General features: G+C 44.7%; 1 protein-coding gene across 1 annotated transcript in view; it reads left to right on the forward strand.

Annotated features, from left to right (window-relative positions):
- The window catches only part of sspo (SCO-spondin), a 603,219-nt gene that overhangs the window by 141,985 nt on the left and 439,358 nt on the right, over positions 1-21,876 (forward strand). The window contains 5 exon segments of the mRNA XM_054751251.2: positions 13,567-13,701; positions 13,767-13,969; positions 14,045-14,172; positions 14,319-14,428; positions 14,508-14,657. Of these exon segments, the coding sequence (XP_054607226.2) occupies positions 13,567-13,701; positions 13,767-13,969; positions 14,045-14,172; positions 14,319-14,428; positions 14,508-14,657 (726 nt within the window).

Here is a 21,876-nt window from a genome sequence, read left to right on the forward strand (position 1 = left end):
TTTCACTCGTAACACAGCTTCAGCTCAAACTGTACGACTTCAGCGCAGGGCAGATCTCACGAGTCATGTGCTCACTGTACGTCTGGTAGCAACACGTCGGACCTAAAATAAGCTAAAAATAGCAGTTTTTACACAACACGTCAGACTTTTTTGTCTTGTTTTGCCTGTTGTCCTTCGGGAGTGCTGCAGGAGGACACACGGGGATTTATGGGGGTTGGATGAGGAAACGAAATAAAGAAAGTAAATCTGTGTTTTGTGATCAGTTTAATTTGACATGAACACGACAAACACGCTTTCTTGACAATCTTTGTGAGTAAAAAAACATGTAGAAATAAAAACGAACAGCGTGTGTTATTAGGGAAATAGCGGGTGAGCGGAGTTGATGCAGGATTGCGAATGCGCCGTGAGCGGTTCTGATACTTTTTGGGTCGCAGCTGCTCGCAGCGCCGCTTCAACCCTCATGAGGAACGAGATAAATATTAAACACTCCGGAAGTCCGTGCGAGCTCACGATTGCTGATCGGTAGCTGGTCACGTGGTGTTAATCGCCTCTCGTAACCCCCTGTACACTACACGACGCTCAGCGCAAAACTCGCCCCGATCTTGTGGATTCTCGCACGAGTGGAAAATCTGCTCAAAAAAGTGAAAAAGTCACACAGTGTCCGCCCGGCTTTACTGTCTGTGTGTGTGCGTTGATGCCTGGACCGAGCTGACGGAGCTCCCGGCTGCAGTTTTGTGTGTAGGGAGGGGCGGGCGCTCTATCTGACTGGCCAATCACAGAGCGTGAAGACAGTCAGTTACCCAATGAGGATTTCATTCAGCACGATTACGGATATTTTCGAGTTTTACACTCGTTTCTTGCTCGTATTCGTCAAAAATGCTTTATCCGTACGCTCATAGCTGTAACCACCCTGCCCTGCCTCCTCCTCCTTGCTACCTGCCGGCTGTGATCACAAGCAACAACACAGTAGTTCCCGCTGCTTCTTCGGGAAACCGCGCAAAAAAAAAAAAAAAAAAAAAAACATCAATAAAACTTGGGATGTTGTAGGCGTGGCGGTGGGATTTCAGCCGTGGCGGCCCTCCACGGCTACGCCTATGTAAGGGAAACCCTGGTTTATTAAGGGTTCGACCCACAGGAGGCGACATGCAGGAGCGGTCAGCGGCAAAAGAGCAACGTGCTCTGTTCCAGTACGTATCGCAAATTTTCCGTTGTTTCGACTGACCGTCAATTTGGAGGGAATTTAAAGCAGTTCATAGTTAAAAGGCAGCAGTTATGAAGTCTCGCAAGGTTTTGCTCAAGTTAAGTAAAAAAAAAAACAATCCATTTATTTGCTAGTTTTACAAATTCTAGCCAAGCAACTTTTTACCTCTTACCGCTTACCTCTCTGGCAGATTTTTTTTTAACTCAAAACTAGAAAATCTGGATCATAGTTAAGAATTTTTAGCTAATTTTAAGTAATGTTATTTTTCTGGGGATTTTTTTAAAATCTGTTTGGACTAAAAAGAAAAATGTTTAAAAAGGAGTGTTTTTACTTTCTTAGAAATCAGTTTTTGCAGTGCAGTCTTTTTCATATGTAGTTCATTATGCAATAAAGTGTTGGATTTTTGTATCGGTATGAGATCAATATCGACCAGGGCTTAATTTGAGCCGGATCTCGCCGGAACAAGATCCAGGAACTGTCTTATTTTGAAAGGACCGTTCTGGCAACTGTCTGCTAGGATCCGGCAACTCGCGCAACCAACTTGTGCTATACGCATGGTTTGAACTACGGGTCAGCTGAAGGGACCCCGACTCACCCCAAAAGAAGACAGGCTCCCCTGGAAGCCCTCAGCTTACACACCCAGGGGGAGCCCGAAAACGATCCTGGTTCTACTGATATTACATTATTCATGCAGACTCTCCGGAGATTATAGGTGCAAAGCTCTGATCGTTGACGTGCTCCAGACATCTGCGTCTTGAGCACGGCCACAGTAACATTATCAAATTAGGTGTCACCACCTCAAAAACAAATTTAACACGCGATCGTTCATGTCGGCTCATTTCCTTTTAAGTTTTCTGTCTGTTATTTGTGCCTGATGCTTTTTGCTGCTGTGGAGCGGAGCGCATCACCTGTTTTGTCCTCCGGTGACTTCATCACCAGTGCGGCTGGCGCGCAGACCACTGTTTTTGCGGTCGGTAGATCTTTTAGAACTGCAGTTCAAAGGTAACTCATAAGGTGAATATATATGAACCCAGGTAGCAGTTTCTCTTTAGGATTGAGAGGAGATGCAGGAAGATAATAAACAGGCAGGACAGAAAAATAGTCAAATGAAAACAAGTTAGTTTTTGTACCTGGTGGTTGCAACAACAGACACCATTGAAGGTAATCAGACGTGAGGAACAGAAAATGAAATAATTATTTTAATGTTTAGAGCAGCAGGAACTCTGAGAGAAGCACCTGTGCGGCCACTGCATAAGGGGAGAGGGGAGAGTGCTAAAGCAGGGGGACAGTAAAGATGCTGAAACTACTGCTGTCAAAAGAGTTGTGTTAACTTAGAAAATGTGGGCGCAATTTTAATTGTCAAAAACTCCAGCGAACCAACCCCCCGCCCAGTATTTGCGTTCCGGGAAGGTTTGATTCACAAATTGAGCACTAATATCGACTGATACTAAACCTCAGATAATGGTGTCAAAAGTGAAAAAAAGTGTATTGGTGCATCCCTATTTACAATTAATAAAGAACTTTTTACATTAAGAATTATTTAAGACCAATATAATAACTTACATCAGCAAGGATGAAAAGGGCGTCCTCTGCTTCCTTGAAATGGGTCATCATCACCAGGAGTGCTGCAAGACCATCTGTGCCCTCTCGGTTTGCCTTTAAAGCATCTTTCAGAAGAGCTTTAACTTCCTTGGTCCAACTCATCACCTGACATCCGAAGTACTCCAGGAGCCTCTTCTCCTTTTTATCCATGTCATCCTTCAGTCTGGTGTACAGGTCAACACCAGTCAGGGTAGTGAAGTGGGAAAGTAAGAGCTTCCAAGACAGGAGAAATGGCCACCGTTTACTTATGTCCAGAATGCTGGGAGATGGGTCAGCATTGATGTCTTCTCGCTGTTTTGAATATGTATTTGTCATAAGTTCCTTTACCCTTCCTCTCTCAGCTGCCTTTGGTCCATCTTGAGTAAAAATATCTATCATTTCTTTCCTCTTTTCTTCTAGTGATTGAGCCGTTTCCCCCTCTGGATACTCCTGTGGCTGCCAGTTAATACAACCATAACTGTCGATTTTAGCACATTTGGCAGGTGGTGGCGGCTGTCCATCATCACTTGTGTCTGACCTTCTGGGCCTCCTCAGGCGGGAGAGTGTGTTGTCTCTGTTGACATATTCAACTCTGGTTTTCAGCTGCTGCAGTAAAGTGAAGTATCCACATCCAATACTTTCTCCCTCATCTGTTTTATCTAAAAAGCTGCCAGGATACATCTGAGTTATAGCTTTTGCTACTGTTGTGCAGTCTTTTCGTGTCGGGTTCAAGCAGTGTTCTCTCATGGAATCAACAATGACTTTCACCATGTGTCTGCGATCCCCTGGCTCTGGACGATTACCATCATCAATGGCTCTTTGGAGAGCGGGCCTCATTTTGTCCCATTGCACCTGAAAACCGTCTACCCATTTGCTGTGTCCTTGTGGACTGGTTAATGGACTGGTGCAAGGCTCATTTGAAAATGAGCTAGAGGGGGAAGAAACGGGTGAGGAGGTGATAGGCTGAGGACTTTTTGGATCTGCATAACAAATTGACATAGGCACAAAAAACATAATGGTTAATTTTGTTTCATTCTAACATTTTTCATCTTAATAGTCATTATCATCAAAATACAATAGCAGTGAACATAAACATGTAGGCTAATTGAGACAGCTTACGACTTTTGAAAGAATTAATCAATCTTCTGCACTGAATGGGCGATAGTAGGTGACTGATGTCTGCCTCTTTGATAAACTGAAGATCATCTGGCCCTTCCACACCCAATGTGGTTTCAAACTCGTGAATCACTGCTTCCACCTTCTCTCTCTGTAGCTGTGGTAGCACGCTCTGTATTGCATGCTCAATGGAGTCCATGTCTTTTACCTGTAACACACTGAATGGTCTGACACAAAGGTACACCCCTCAAATTTGCATGAAAGCCAAAGCATGTCCTTGCGTTTGCGCCCTTGATTTAACTGTGGTCGTATGAACTCTGCACATATGCTTTTGAAGAGCAATTACCGTTGAAAAAGCAGAAGGACAATTTGCATAGCCACAGTGAAATCTAATGTTAGCGACATTTCTGTGCATTTTAACATGTCGAATAAATGCGGGAGTTGACACAGCTTTGAATTTACAAACAGTACACGTGTAAGACATTTTGAACCAGAACGGCAGTTAACTCAAACTTATCCTTTCTCAAGTATCGGTGACTAGTCTGAGCAAGCAATGTTTGACTAAAAGTCAGTAAAGAGAAAGGACACTTACATGCAATGATGCTCCACGCATCTACGTCGAGAAAACAGTCTTCGTCGTCCTGCAGCAGACTGGAGAACGTTGCGAATCCCTTTATTCCTGCAGCTGAAGTTCTTTCCTCCTGTTCTTTTTCTTTCTTGCCGCTGTTCGGTTAGAACCGGTTAGAACACCGCCAAAGACTGCCGCGCAATTGTCGGCTGGACCAATGAGCAGCCCAGCGTCGCTGGCTACAGCTTGTGAACCGTGATCACGTGAGCCAGGTGCTTTCCCGGGCATGAGCGCATGAATACTGGGACTCGAGATGAATTACCAGTAAAATACACCATTTATAAATAACACAGTAACTGCATGTTAGTCATCACCTACATCGCAAAATGCAGTTAATATTATTATCTATCTGATCTGACCGTTTTCCTGAATAGTTAATGAGTTGTACTGTGGAAGGCAGAAGAAAAAGTAGTTCCTAGTAACTGGGTTTAATACAAAGACTGTAGAAAAAATTATATTTGGTACGGTATAATTCAGAAAACTAATTCTGAGACTTGGTGGAAGCAGCAAAATGCAATCAACTGAAATATAATTAAAATTTTAATAGGTTAAAATGCTGTGAATAATAGTTTAAAGTATTAATAATTTTTATTTCTGCACATCTGTGTGGTGCCATTTAAAATCAAACATAATTTTTGCAGCAATTAAGTTAAACTAGAAGAAGGTAAAAAATAGGTGGTTCATTTTTCTAAGTAATATTTTCACCATGATTATTCATACATTTATAAATGTTAAAGTTTCCAACTAAATAATAATATTACAAGCCAAATGTTTAATTTAGACTTAAATGTTTATTTTACAAATTAAATAATTAGGTCACACCAACGTATTTAGTTTGTAATCTGAATATTTAACTTGGAGCAAAACATTTACTTTACAAACTAGCTGCTATGACTCAATATCCATATTGTGGGACATAAGGATTATTCTATTCTATTCTATTCTATTCTACACAAATTTCAGCCTCATAGGTCAAATAGTTTTAAAGTTATTCATTTTCCCACCATTTTCTAAATTCAAATTTCAAAGAAATACATTTTGGCTGCCACGCAGCAACCTTTGACCCCAGACTCAGGTCAGATGATCCCCAAGGGGTCACTTTAGAATAATCTTATCGATCAATCAGTCAATCACCTTTATTTAGAAAGCTCCTTACAGGCATGAAACATGCCACCAAAGTGCTGTACAATAAAAATAAAAACATTTAAAACCAGTAAAAAGTTTAAGAAACAAACAATAAAAACATAACAGCATATACAAGCCTAGACGTAACGGCATCAGCTAACCCATAGAGTTAAAAGTCAGTTTTTCAAATTGTTTGAAGCTTTGCCTGTTGGCTTGTGAAGAGACCCTATCAATCACCCCAAAACACAACTCTGAAAGAACTTTGGAAGGCCAAGTAGACCCCCAGAGGTCCCATCATAACTGCACCGAGATATGCGGGTAAAGTCCGTTTGATAAGCAACATACTCAGATTTCATGTTTAAATCTCAACGCATGAGTTGAGTTGAGTTGTTAGACAAAAGCAGGCCAAAAGGCCACTTCAATGGCTGACCTCTGTGACTTTTGACACTTCCCAAGGTGCTGCGAGTCTAAAAATTTGCACAGTGTATGGCTCGAGCACCACAATCTAGACATTAAAATTTCAGCTCCTTAGGTCAAAAGGTTAGGAAGTTATTCATTTTCCCTACATTTTGTCATTTAAAATTTCATTAAGGGGATTTTTTGCACATTGTGGTGACCTTTGACCCCATTGAAGCCAAACTCAGACCAAGTAATGGTCTTAGCCCCCCACATGATTATACTCAATTTTGATATTAAGAAAAACCTGTTTGACAGTGTTGTCTGTTTTGATGTTTAACTTTGAAACAAAGGGAGCCATTCCTAACCATTGCTTTCATGTCCTAAAGTACACAATATGTTACTGTAAATGTCATATTACTAGATATTTCTGTAGTACCATTCAGGTTACTATAACACCCATCCATCCATCCATTTTCACCCGCTTATCTGGAGTCAGGTCGCAGGGACAGTAGCCTAAGTCGAGAGGCCCAGACATCCCTCTCCCCAGCCACTTGGGCCAGCTCCTCCGGGGGAATCCCAAGGCGTTCCCTGGCCAGGTGAGAGACATAGTCCCTCCAACGTGTCCTGGGTCTACCTTTAGGCCTCCTCCCAGTTGGACATGCCCGGAAAACCTCATCAGGGAGGCGTCAAGGAGGCATCCTGACCAGATGCCCGAGCCACCTCAACTGGCTCCTCTCCATGTGGAGGAGCAGCGGGTCTACTTCGAGCCCCTCCCGAATGACAGAGCTTCTCACCCTGTCTCTAAGGGAGAGCCCAGCCACTCTGTGGAGAAAACTCATTTCGGCCGCTTTTATCCGCGATCTCATTCTTTCAGTCACTACCCAAAGCTCGTGACCATAGGTGAGGGTAGGAACGTAGATTGACCAGTAAATGGAGAGCTTCGCCTTCTGACTCAGCTCTCTCTTCACTACGACAGACTGGTACAACGCCCGCATCACTGCAGATGCAGCACCAATCCGCCTATCGATCTCACGCTCCAGTTTTCCCTCACTCGTGAGCAAGACCCCGAGATACTTAAACTCCTCCATTTGGGGTAGGACCTCATCCCTGAGGCAAAGAAGGCATTCTACCCTTTTCCAAATCAAAACCATGGTCTCAGATTTAGAGGAGATGATTCTCATCCCAGCTGCTTCACACTCGGCTGCGAACCGCTCCAGCAAAAGCTGAAGATCACGTTCTGATGAAGCCAACAGGACCACATCATCTGCAAAAAGCTGAGAACTGATCCTCAGGCCACCAAAACGGATGCCCTCCACACCTTGGCTGCGCCTAGAAATCCTTTCCATAAAGGTTATGAACAGAATCGGTGACAAAGGGCAGCCTTGGCGGAGTCCAACTCTTACTGGGAACGAGCCTGACTTACTGCCAGCAATGCGGACCAAGCTCTGACACCAGTCATACAGGGACCTAACAGCCCGTATCAGAGGGCCTGGTACCCCATACTCCCGGAGTACCCCCCACAGGGCCCCCAGAGGGACGTGGTCAAACACCTTCTTCAAATCCACAAAACACATGTAAATTGGTTGGGCAAATTCTGGCGCACCCTCCAGGACCCTCCTAAGGGTATAGAGCTGGTCCAGTGTTCCACGGTCAGGACGAAAACCACATTGCTCCTCCTGAATTCGAGGTTCAACAATCCGATGGACCCTCCTCTCCAGAACCCCTGAATAGACCTTACCATGAATGTTCAGGAGTGTGATCCCCTGTAGTTGGAACACACCCTGCGGTCTCCCTTTTAAAATAAGGGAACCACCACCCCAATCTGCCAGTCCAGTGGAACTGCCCCCGATGTCCACGCGATATTGCAGCCAACACAGCCCCACAGCATCCAGAGCCTTAAGGAACTCCAGGCGGATCTCATCCACCCCTGGGGCCTTGTCACAGAGGAGCTTTTTAACCACCTCAGTGGCCTCAGCACCAGAGATTTGAGAGCCCAACTCAAAGTCCCCAGACTCTGCTTCCTCACTGGAAGACATGTCGGTGGGATTGAGGAGGTCTTCGAAGTATTCTGCCCATCGATCCACAACGTCCTGAGTAAGAGGTCAGCAGCACACCGTCCCCACTATAAATAGTGTTGGTAGCGCACTGCTCACCCCCCCCACCACCCCCCCACCCCCCCAAGGCGCCGGATGGTGGACGAGAATCTCCTTGAAGCCATACGGAAGTCTTGCTCCATGGTCTCACCAAACTCCTCCCACGCCCAGGTTTTTGCCTCAACGACCACCCAAGCCGCGTTCCGCTTGGACCGTCAGTACTCGTCAGCTGCCTCTGGAGTCTCACAGGCCAAAACGGCCTGATAGGACTCTTTCTTCAGCTTGACAGCATCCCTAACCACCGGTATCCATCAGTGGGTTCGGGAGTTGCCACCACGACAGGCACCGACGATCCTGCGACCACAGCTCCGGTCAGCCGCCTCAACAATAGAGGCACAGAACAGGGTCCATTCAGACTCAATGTCCCCCGCCTCCCCTGGAACATTTTGGAAGTTCTGTTGGAGATGAGAATTGAAGCTCCTTTTGACAGGGGACTCTGCCAGGCGTTCCCAGCATACTCTTGCGATACGTTTGGGCCTGCCTGGTCTGACCGGCATCCTCCCCCACCATCTGAGCCAACTCACCACCAGGTAGTGGTCAGTTGACAGCTCCGCCCCTCTCTTCACCTGAGTGTCCCAAGACATACGGCCACAGGTCAGATGAAACAACAACAAAGTTGATCATCGAGCTGAGGCCAAGGTATCGTAGTGCCAAGAGCACATATGGACACCTTTATGTTTGAACATGGTGTTCATTATGGACAATCAATGACTGGCACAGAAGTCCAACAACAAAACACCACACGAATTGAGAGGGTGCTCGCTGCAGAACTACAAAGGCGGAGCTGCACCATAAGGTGGAGCTGCACCAGAGTCAACCCCGCCCATTCACGCAAACTCAGCCTAGCCCACTGACTTCCGTTTTTGTTTTCAACTTTATCGCAAACTGACCTGACCCACATGAATTACGGCTGTTACTAGTTTACAGTCGTTAATGCTATGTTCTGTGCTCCAATTAAACAAGATAAATATAACTTGCTACATGACAAAGTCTGAATATATCCCGAAATAAAAAGGTTTCTCGTAGCGAATATCTGCCCACAGCCGCTCTAACAAAAGTCCTGTACAACAGCATGTACCCTTCCTGTGGGTTCTGGTAGTCCAGTGGCAAGATCGTCTGACTAACGTTTTGCTTTCCCCTCAGCTGATGCTGGTTCGATTCTCGGTGGGGTCGGCAACAATCTATTCAGCCAGCTGAAACATTTAATTTGTTCATATTTTAGTTGTAATGTTCATTTATAGCAAAATATTTATGTCTCTACAAGTTCTTTGAATTTGGTCGTTCCTAAACAGCATTTTAGTTGAAACTCTGCTCACAGATGGACTCACACTGGCTAAATAAACGAATGAATAAATAAAAAAAACACATTAGTCATTATATGTTAAACGGCATACCAATAAATTGTTGTAAACATAGTACTGGCAAGTGTAGCTAGAAATGAGGAAAAGAGATTATAGAATATTTCCACTGCTGGGAGGCGAACCTGCGCAAAACTGCATGTCAACCTGACACCATTACCACTACACCACCACATCTGATAAAAATCAGGTGGCGTTACATTTTATTATGTTATTTGGTGTGTCTTTGTAGATGGGATGTATGATTTTTCTGGCGGTGTCTCAGTAGAAGTCATTTCAGAAATAAATTGTCAGAAAATTCACAGAATATCCAGATTTGAGAACCAAGACCAGACCCACTTTGGGGGAGGAGACCAAATTGAAGCTGAGATGGGAAGAAAATGCATGAATGAGGCCAAAAATGGCTTTGGCGTGTTTCTTATGAGGAAATGACAATATAACATGATTAAAAGTTCCAAAAGTTAGATTTTTAATTATATGGAACCTTTACAAAAACTGTTCAATTAACTTCTCAACTCCCTCCTCAATCTTGCATTTTTTAGCTATAACACCCTCTTTGTTTCCAGAATGCTATCAAGTCTGACAACTGGAAGGAATTGGACTGACTCCGATAGGATGGGCGGGGCTGATTCTGGAATGGGCGGGGCTGACTCTGGTGCAGCTCCACCTTCTGGTGCAGCTCCGCCTTTGTGGTTCTGCAGCGAGCACCACTTGCACGAATTCAGATCAGGGGGGCCGTTTCTCCCAACCACACCTCTCCAGGTCTCACTGTTGTTGCCCACATGAGCGTTAAAGTCCCTAGCAGAATGAGGGAGTCACTGGAAGGAGCACTCTCCAGCACCCCCTCCAAGGTCTCCAAAAAGGGTGGGTAGTCTGAACTGTAGTTTGGTGCATAAGCACAGACCGCAGTCAGAACCTGTCCCCCCCCACACGTAGGCGGAGGGATGATACCCTCTCATTCACCGGGGTAAACTCCAACGTACAGGCACCAAGATGGGGGGCAACTAGTATGCCCTGCATACCCCTGCTCGGCACCTCTCAGTGGGAGCAACTCCAGAGTGGTAGAGTGTCCAACCCCTCTCAAGGAAACTGGTTCCAGAGCCAGAGCCATGCGTTGAGGTGAGACCGACTATATCTAGTCAGAATCTCTCAACCTCACACACCAACTCAGGCTCCTTCCCCACCAGAGAGGCGACATTCCATGTGCCAAGAGCCAGCTTCTTTAGCCGAGGATCAGACCGCCAAGGTCCCCCGCCCTCGACTACCACCTGTCACACACTGCACCTGACCCCTTTGGCCCCTCCCATGAGTGGTGAGCCCATGGGAAGGGGGACCCACGTTTCCTCTTCGGGCTGTGACCGGCCGGGCTCGCCAACGTATCCCACCTCTAGGCCTGGCTCCAGAGGGGGGCCCTGGTGACCCACGTCCGAGCAAGGGTACACAGTTTCCATTGAATTTATTCATCATAAGAGGTCTTCAGGCTGCTCTTTGATCCCTCACCTAGAACCTGTTTGCCATAAGTGACCCTACTAGAGGCATAAAGCCTCAGACAACTTAGCTCCTAGGATCATTGGGACACTCAAACCCCTCCACCACGGTAAGGTGGCAGCCCAGGGAGAGGCTATACCCAATGGTTATATATGATGTTACTGCAAATCTTTACAGTAATGTACTGGTTGCTATAATTACTTAAAAATACATTGTACAATTAAAACAATTACTGTGAATTTTTACAGTATCATGTTGCTTGATGTGGTTTCCCGAAGTACACGATATCACTCTGAAATTACCTTTGGTTGTAGTTTTACACAGTACGTGATGAACTGTGACATTTTACAGCTGGTTGAGGTTTCTATAGTACACAATATGTAACTGAATTTCAACAGTATACTGTAATGGTTACTGTGAGCTTTTAAAGTATTTACATGTTGTTATAACAATAAATAATATGTTGCTTTAAATTCCAATATATTATTGTGAATTTCTACAGTACTGTAATAGGTACTGCAATTCCCTATGGTACACATGTTACTGTGAATTTAAATTATTATTGTGAATTTCTGCAGTATGTTTTTATCCAGTACACAATAAGTCATTGTGAAATTTCTCACCACTGTAAAATCTTGTTTTGTTTTGTACAGTAGTGATTATATTACTGTTACTTACTACAGTAGAACTTGGTATGCTGTGAATTTATAAAGTATTGCATGTATTACCATAATTTATGCAGTAATTTTACACTACTGTAAATTTTTGCATTTTTTCTTACAGTAGTAATTATATTACTGTGAATTACAACAGTAGAACTTGGTCTGCTGTGAATTATACAGTATTGCATTCATTACTATAACTTATGCAATTGTTTCACACCACTGTAATTTAACTCTCTGTTTTTTACAGTAGTGATGATATTACAGTGACTTACTACAGTAGAACTTGATCTGCTGTGAATTTATACAGTATTGTATTTATTACAATGATTTATACAATTATTTCACATCACTGTAAAATCTTGTTTTGTTTTTTACAGTAGTGATGATATTACTGTGACTTAATGCAGTAGAACTTGGTATGCTGTGAATTTTTAAAGTATTGCATGTATTACCATAATTTATGCAGTAATTTCACACTACTGTAATTTCTTTCTCTTTTTTTGACAGTAGTGAATATGCTACTGTGACTTACTACAGTAGACCTTGATCTGCTGTGAATTTATACAGTATTGTATTTATTACAGTGATTTATACAATAATTTCCCATTACTGCAAAGTCTTATTTTGTTTTTTACAGTTGTGATGATATTACTGTGACTTACTACAGTAGACCTTGATCTGCTGTGAATTTATACAGTATTGTATTTATTACAGTGATTTATACAATAATTTCCCATTACTGTAAAGTCTTGTTTTGTTTTTTACAGTTGTGATGATATTACTGTGACTTAATGCAGTAGAACTTGGTATGCTGTGAATTTTTAAAGTATTGCATGTATTACCATAATTTATGCAGTATTTTCATACTACTGTAAATTTTTGCTTTGTTTCTTACAGTAGTGATTATATTACTGTGACTTACTACAGTAGAACTTAGTCTGCTGTGAAGTTTTACAGTATTGCATTTATTACTGTGATTTATACAGTACTGCAACAGTTACTGTCAATTATACAGTATTTTACTTTAAATACATTCACAGTGAGTTACTTTACAGAAACACAGTAAATTACTGTGTAATTCACAGTCATTTTTTACAGTGCAGCCTTAAGACATGTGTTGAAAATGCCCTAGTCCATACATATGAGAGCACCAAATGAGCACCCTTGTGTGTTCACGTGCTTGTATATGTAAGGTTTCTCTATAGGAGCATCCAATAGAGTGTGAGGGGTCACAGATCTGCCCCCAAAGATGTGTAGAAGATAGAGGGAGCTCCAAGTCCCAGAGATCCAGGAGCTGTTCCAGAGTACAGGGACCCCAGGGAGACCGCAACCAGAAAAGCCCCTGCCCCCTCTCGGGAGGGGTGTTTTTGTCTTTAAGTTTATGCAGTCCAATGTAGTGACTGCATACCTGCTTTAAATAGGGGAGGGGCTTAGATTTCACCTGCAGTACCTATAATGCAGCTTTAATCTCATTCCTAAGCAGTTTCAGTCTAGGACACCTTCCTGCATCTAATCAACACAACGATTTCCTTACAGTAGAGGCTAACGACTCATCAGGGGATGGAGAGGAGGGGTACTCAGAGTAGTTTCTGCTCATTAAATAACAACAGACAGCTACAGCTTATTAGCTTGACCCTCCCATATTCTAGTCAGAAGTGACAAAGCTCCTCGGATGAGAAGCGAACGTCTTCAAGAAACCAAAGAAAATCCAGTTGCCTTCGTCTAAACCTTTGTGAATACCATGACCTGGGTGACTGAGAACCTTCACCAGCATATAAACAGTTGTAGATGATGTTTAATTTAGTCTGAATGAGGGGGATAGGTGCTGATGGTTAACATCTGTGACCTTTAGGTAAAGCAGTGACAGTAAATGGAATGCCAGTCGCACTACCAAAGACCTACAGTGGCAGTGGTCTAACTATGGAAAAAATGGGCCTATTTGTCTCCCTTTCTTCCCAACTTGGAGTCACTGTGCTTTGGGATGGAGGTAGGCTAGATCAGAAGTCTAGTATCACTTTATATACACCCTTTAACTCAATGTGTATTTAACAGGTATGCGTGTGTACGTGCGTTTGGTGGCCCACCTGAGAGGCCGAGTTGGAGGCTTGTGTGGTAATTTTGACGGAAACTCTGAGAATGACTTCACAACAAGACAGGGAATAGAAGAATCTACACCTGAGCTGTTTGGGAATTCTTGGAAGGTCACCCTTTCCTGCCCTGATGTGGAAAACCAGGACCTGAGAGATCCCTGTGCTGTGAGTTTGATCCAGACACATGTGCGCTTCCGTTAGCCTCAACAGCTACCGAAAACGTACACTTTGTCTTCGCAGCTGAACGCTCACAGAGTGCTGTGGGCAAGGAAAAGGTGTGCTGTTCTGACTCAGGAGCTCTTCTCTCTGTGCCACGCTGAGGTGCCCTTCCATCAGTTTTATGACTGGTGTGTCTTTGATGCTTGTGGGTGAGTGCAACGCTTTTCATAACTTGTGTGTTCAAGAAGTGTTTTTGAAAGCTGAACTAGTGTGTGTGTGTGTGTGTGTGTGTGTGTGTGTGTGTGTGTGTGTGTGTGTGTGTGTGTGTGTGTGTGTGCGTGCGTGTGTGAGTTAGGTGTGACTCCGGTGGGGACTGTGAGTGTCTCTGCACAGCTATTGCAGCCTATGCTGAAGAGTGCAACCGACGAGGAATTTACATCCGCTGGAGGTCCCAGGAGCTCTGTCGTAGGTCAAACGGTGGCAGGCACTACTGCACATTTATGTCCGACAGTCTTTTTCTAACTTCTTTTTACTTTTCTGGCAGCTCTACAGTGCGAAAAAGGACTAGTTTACAACCCCTGTGGCCCAGCCTGTGCTTTGTTGTGTCCAAGTGTTGGACACAGTCCATACTCTCAGTGCGGTGTGCTTTCCTGTGTGGAGGGCTGTTTCTGCCCCGCTGGCACAGTCAGACACGGTAAAAGAGCTTGCTGCCATTCAACTGCCTACTAAACTGGATCAATAGAGAACATTTGTATTACCAGCTTAAACAAACATCCCAGAACACACTGCAAAAACAGTACTTTTACATATTGTTAGTCAACAACGAAAACAAATTCTTCTCTAGAAAAACAGCATGATAAAAATCCTTAAATATGATCCAGTTTCTTGCTTTCAGGTAAGCAAAAGTTGCTTGGCTAGAATTCTTAAAACTAGCAAAAGAAACACATTTTGATTTATTAGCTAGTTGTCTCAGTTCCAGATGGACCCCTGTGTAGTTTCTTTGTAGTTTGACTATGATCCGACACCTACGTCTGGAACACACCAGACACGGAAGCGCAAAGATGCACTGCAAAGTGCCATGGAATGACGAGCGCTTCAATCACTACCCTTGCAGGGTTCCCACGCGTCCTGGAAAACCTGGAAAACCTGGAAAATGATAGTCCCAATTTTCCAGTCATGGAAAACACATGGAAAATGGGGGAAATTGCAAAATGTCCTGGAAATTTTTGAGTTGTCCTGGAAATTTTTTTTTCCCTCCTTGTGGATAAACAAACGGATTAAACATTTTGGGCAATATTGGGCTGCAGCGCTTCTCCTTTCATTTCTGCATCTAGCTGGCACAGTGCCCCACATGACGCTTCCAACCAATCAGATTAGGGCTGCAGCTATCGAATATTTTTGTAATCGAGTACTCTATCGAATATTTTTTTCGATTAATCGAGTACTCTAATAAATTACCCTTTTGTGTTTGTAAACCATTATATCACATAGCATGTTATAAAATATGAAAGGCCTCTTAAAATGAGAAAGCAATTGCCAGTTATTCTTCAAGTTTTATTCAAAATTAGTTTGCAAAACTTGAGCACTTCAACTTTACTTCACAGTAAACAAATGTCTGTGCAAAAAATATACAACCTGAGCCGATTTTCCCCTCGTGCGAGAATCTGCTAGCCTGCAAGCCAGACAAAAACTAGGAGGATAACTGTAGAAGTAGCGCTGCCAGCGGCTGCGGCCCAAACAGAACCAGAACCGCTCACGGCGCATGCACAAACGGCTCGCCGGCTGTTTCCCTATTAACACACGTCCGTTTTAATTTCTACACTTTTTTTTCTCACACTAACAAGGATTGTCGAGAAAGCATGTTTGCTGTGGTTTTGTCAAATTATACTGATCACAAAACATTTATTTACTTTCTTTCGTTTTCCTCCGCCACACTCAAATACCCGTGTCCTCCTGCAGAAACCCCGAGGGACAACAGACATCAATAACACAATAAAAAGTCCGACGTGTTGCTACCAGACGTACGGTGTGAGCTGAAATTGAGTGCTACAAATGAAAAAGTCGCACAGTGTCCGCAGAATATATAGAAATACAGGCTAAAATGCATTATCTTGTAGAGGCTCCGAGTCCGCTTGCAGAAGAGACATTTACAGGTGCTGCAGCATCGAGGATGTGGTGTTGTGGTAGGCTAAATCCATTTTACAGTATTTATACTGGACTACGTTTTCCGTCTTACGACGTGAAAAATGCTCCCACACCTTTGACTTTTTCTGTCTTTTTCGCACTCCACCGGGGTTCAAGTTGTCCGCCATGGCTTAAGAGAAAGTTAAGTTATATTCGCTACTCGCGTGTGCATTCAGCCCAGTGGGCATGTGCGTCACTTATTTCGGTCCGGGTGAAACATGACCCCGGGTGATTGCAAAGCCATGAATTAATTAAATATGAATTAAACGAATCCTCGAGGCAGAGAATTTGACTCGAGGATTTTTTGTACTCGAATTATTCGAGGTACTCGAGGAATCGTTTCAGCCCTAAATCAGATTGCATATTCCCCTTCAGTTCCAGTTCCACTTCTGTTTTTCCAACTGTCATTTTTGCTAGATTTACAGATTTTTCACCCCTAGATTTATTTCTCCAAAGAAGTGCCAAAAGTAGCAACTCGGTTCACGAGTATTGCTTTATCGCAGTTTATAGAGTGAGAGGTTTTTCTCCTTCTCTCTGTTGAGTGACAAAGGAGCAGCGGAGAGCTTTTGTTTTTTTCACTCATGAGTTGAGACGAGCGAACATGATGAGAGCTTCAGGATAGCAACGGATAGCAGGTAGTCTACCGGACCCGCGCTCCACTGAGTAATTCATACTAGTTCTATCGTCCGACAGCAGAAACAAATATCTACCCTGAGTCTTGTTTCTGGATGACTGGACTAACCTAAAATGACCAATACTGGAAGCAAGAAGCAGTTTAACATCCAACTATGTGAAATAAGCAGTAAAGTGTAATGTGGTGTGTACAGTCTTCAACTCACTTCAGAGGTCTTCAACTCACACCTCCGGCAGAGCTTTGACCGCGTCCCGAGAGCAGTGGGGGACATTGACTCCGAGTGGGCCTTTTTCCACTCTGCGATTGTTGAGGCGCCTGTTGCTAGCTGTGGTCGCAAGGTGGCCGGTGCCAGTCATGGTGGCAACCCCCGTACCCGCTGGTGGACACCAGAGGTTCGGGGAGCCGTCAGGCTGAAGAAGGAGGCCTACAAGGCATGGCTGGTCTGTGGGTCTCCGGAGGCAGCAGACAGGTTCCGGATATCCAAGCGGGGTGCAGCAGTGGCAGTTACCAAGGCAAAATCTCGGGCCTGCGAGGAGTTTGGTGAGGCCATGGAGAAAGACTATCGATCGGCTCCAAAGAGGTTCTGGCAAACTGTCCGGCGCCTCAGGAGAGGAAGGCAGCAACTCGCTCACACTGTTTACAGTGAGTATGGGGAGCTGCTGACATCAACTGGGGCTATAGTCGGACGGTGGAAGGAATACTTTGAGGAGCTCCTCAATCCCTCCTACGTGCATTCCGAGGAGGAACCAGAGCCAGGAGACCTGGAGATGGACTGTCCAATCTCGGGGGCAGAAGTTGCTGAGGTAGTCAAACAACTACACAGCGGCAGAGCCCCAGGGGTGGATGAGATTTGTCCTGGGTATCTCAAGGCTATGGATGTTGTAGGGCTGTCGTGGTTGACACATCTCCGCAACATTGCGTGGTCATCAGGGGCAGTTCCTGTGGAGTGGCAGACTGGGGTGGTGGTCCCCATCTTTTAGAAGGGTGACCCCAGGGTGTGTTCCAACTATAGGTGGATCACACTCCTAAGCCTCCCTGGAAAAGTCTACTCCAAGGTACTGGAGAGGAGGGTCTGATCGATAGTTGAATCTCAGATTGAGGAGGAGCAATGTGGTTTTTGTCCTGGCCGTGGAACTGTGGACCAGCTCTATATCCTTGCAAGGGTGATGGAGGGGACATGGGAGTTTGCCCAACCAATCCACATATGTTTTGTGGATGTGGAGAAGGCTTATGACCGTGTCCCCAGGAGCTCTCTGTGGGGGACGCTCCAGGAGTATGGGGTGGGTGGCTTTCTGTTAAGGACCATTCAGTCCCTTTACCAGAGGAGCGTGAGTTAGGTCCACATAGCTGGGAGTAAGTTTGACCTGTTCCCGGTGAGGGTTGGACTCCGCCAGGGCTGCCCTTTGTCACCGGTTCTGTTCATTACCTTTATGGACAGAATTTCTAGGCGCAGCCATGGTGTGGAGTGTGTCGAGTTTTGTGGCAGGAGAATCTTGTCTTTGCTTTTTGCGGATGATGTGGTCCTCCTAGCTTCATCCAGCTCTGACCTTGAGCTCTTGCTGGGTAGGTTCGCGGCCGAGTGTGAAGTGGCTGGGATGAGGATCAGCACCTCCAAATCTGAGACCATGGTTCTCAACCGGAAAAGGGTGGCTTGCCAACTCCAGGTCGGGAGAGAGGTCCTACCTCAAGTGAAGGAGTTTAAGTCTCTCGGGGTTTTGTTCACAAGTGAGGGTAGGAGGGATTGGGAGATCGACAAGCGGATTGGTTCAGCGTCTGCAGTGATGCGGACGTTGAGCCGATCTGTCGTGGTGAAGAGGGAGCTGAGCCAGAAAGCCAGGCTCTCGATTTACCAGTCAGTCTACGTCCCAATCCTCACCTATGGTCATGAGCTTTAGGTAATAAACGAAAGAACGAGATCGCGGATACAAGTGGCCAAAATGAGTTTCCTCCGTAGGGTGGCCGGACTCCGCCTTAGAGATAGGGTGAGGAGCTCGGACATTCGGGAGGGTCTCGGAGTAGAACCGCTGCTCCTCCGGATCGAAAGGAGTCAGTTGAGGTGGTTTGGGCATCTGGTCAGGATGCCTCCTGGACGCCTCCCTGGGGAGGAGTTTCGGGCATGTCCTGCAGGCAGGAGGCCCCCGGGTCGACCCAGGACACGTTGGAGAGGTTACATCTCCAATCTGGTCCGGGAACGCCTTGGGGTCCTGCCGGAGGAGCTGGTGGAGGTGGCCGGGGAGAGGACGGTCTGGAGCTCCCTAGTTGGGATGCTGCCCCTGAGACCTGGACCCGGATAAGCGGAGGAAGACGACGACGATTTCAATCAGCACAGTGAATTAACCTGGTTCAGTTGCTGAGCAGAACAAAAACATGACATGGAGATGACTTGATGATGCCACAATGTCACATCTCTGGTATAGTAGAGAATAACTTCTGTTTTAGTTGTGTTGCATTGTAAGTAGAGGAAAGCAGGTGAGATTGTGAAAGACAAAAATCTTTCCACAACTATATTGTCAAAATAACGGTATAGGTAGGTACAATATCATATCTGTTTCTAAATATATCGGGATATCGGCAAACCGTAGTTATGATAACTTGACTTGTACACTGAAAAAGTCTTGAATATGTCCTGGAAAAGTCCTGGAAAATAATTTCAAGAAAAGAGTGGGAACCCTGCCTTGTTAACCTACGCTCTTGTGACATCAGCCACAAAGCACCGCGAAGGCTAGCGTCGTGACGACTGGCGCCGCGAAGGCTCGCACTGCGAAAGCTGGTGCCACGAGTGTACTGTAGCACTACCAGTTACGTTTGAGGACACACACACACACACACTCCGATCCAGACTTTCACACACGGATGTGTGTGTCACACACACACGGGCCTGATCTCTCGGGGTGACGACCTGGCTTATAAGGAGGACGGTAACTCTTTTGTGAGATGGTGTTATGTCAGTTTTCTACAGCTTAATATTGGCAAAACACAAGAGCTAATTATTGATTTTAGGAAGAAAATACAATCATTCTCTTTAGTGTTCATCAAAGGACAACCTATTGAAATTGTAGAGACATAAATTTCTAGGGGACAATACGTTGAACTGCAAAACTGAAATTCAAGAAAATGATGGACAACCCTGAGCATTCTCTTCACAAGACTGTCCGACAACGGAAGAGTGTTTTCAGTCAGAGGCTTCTTCAGTTTCGCTGCAACACTGACCGCTACTGGAGATCCTTCCTGCCAACAGCCATTGTAATATACAACAACTCTTTGACGACTTGATTATTATTATTATCCTGAGCTACTACAGCAATCAATTTCCCTCTGGGATTAATAAAGTATTTTTGAAGTTTGAATTTGAATTTGAATTTGAAAAGGAACAGTGATGCTGCTGTTAAAAAGGCCCAGTCCAGATAGTGTTCCTTAGGAAGCTGAGATCCTTTGGCATAAGTAGGAGGCTCTTGAATGTGTATTGTCAGGAGATCATGGCCAGTGTGTTGTTTTATGCTGTGTTGTGTTGGGGCGTAGCCTCACTGCTGACGACAACAACAGAATCAGTGGTTGGGAAAGCTTGGACTCATTTGACATGATCGTGGGCAAAAGGATGATGAGTAGCGGTCCTGTTTCTGAGGATCACCCTCTCCACCATGTCTTTAAGGATCTCAGAAACTGTTGTAGTCGACGAATATTACTGCCCCGTTGTTCCACTGAACATTTTACAAACTCTTTCATTCCTGTTGTAGTGCGTTTTTGCAACAAGCATTCGGATGATCTTATATGTGATGTTTTTATCATGGTAGTGGTTTATCGCAGAGTCCAGTCAACGCGATTTTTGTTTTGTTTGTTTGTTGTTGTTTTTACTTGTCCATGGCAGCCCAGTTTCCCCCTCGGGGATTAATAATGCCAACCTTAACCTTAATTGAAATCATCGGGATCTGCACCTGGTTGATTCAGGATCGGATTGACTGCTGCTGATTTAAAGTGGGATGGAGCAGTTCCAGTAGATAGTGATGAGAGAATGATGGCTGTAATGAGGGGGAGCAGGGAGTGAAGGCAAGATACCTGTGGGAAGGTGGTCTAACTGACAGGTGGAAGGTTTGGTCTTAGTGATGAAGTTGGAAAGTACTGAGGGATTGGGAAAGTTAAACGTGGAGAGTTGAGAGAATTCAGGGAAAGAGAATGAGAAGGGAGGTAAGATGGTGGGCCGAGGTGTTGATGGATACTATTAACTTTCTCATTGAAAAACTGAAGGTGAGAGTTACAGGTTGCAGAAGAGAAGCGGTGGGAAGGTAGGGAGTGGGGAGGCAGAAAGACGCTATTAAATATGGAAAATATTGTCTTAGTATTGCTGGTGTTCGAACAGATGAGACCGGAGTAATACTTTAGCATGAGAAATGGAGTCCTTATAGAGAGAAAGGGATGCCAAATCGATGTCCTTAATATTATGAAATGAGACCACACAGTTGACTCTTGTATCTGTGATGTGTGATCTTGTTCTTTTGGTCACTACCCAAACCTCGTGACCATAGATGAGGGTAGGAGCGTAGTCTGATTATTTAGGTCACACGCAGAGCTGGGATCACTACTTTTTTTTTTTTTTTTTACCGTGCCCTGTCTGGCTGTGAAGCAAGCAGAATTGATGTCTGAATGCTGGCGACAAGCCTTACAGATTTATTCTCAGGTGGAGCATCAAAGCGTTTGCTTTTAATGTCACGCCTGATACTTAAAACTTTATTGCTATTGTTGTTGAATGCTTTGTAATTCCGACCACACACGGAGACAGAGGTGAAAGAGAAAGGAAAAGGTGGGGAGAGAGGGGGGGGGGGGGTGGTCCACAAAAATAAACAATTAACAAGAGTCTGCTTCTATACCTGCAGAAAAAGACAAAAAAACAACAACAAAAGGACAAAAAAAGGGACACAACAACAATACAACAAGATCTAGCTGTCACTGCGTCAACTTGATGAAAAAAATATATAATCAACATTGCTTAACTGAAGAATCACGATAATAAATCACAGTGCATTAAGTGCCCACCATAGTCTTAAGACCTGTGTTTAACATGCCCAAGCCCATACTTTTGAGAGCACCATGTGAGCACCTG

Source organism: Nothobranchius furzeri, chromosome 7, assembly GCF_043380555.1.
Source record: "Nothobranchius furzeri strain GRZ-AD chromosome 7, NfurGRZ-RIMD1, whole genome shotgun sequence".
NCBI classification, from domain to species: domain Eukaryota; kingdom Metazoa; phylum Chordata; class Actinopteri; order Cyprinodontiformes; family Nothobranchiidae; genus Nothobranchius; species Nothobranchius furzeri.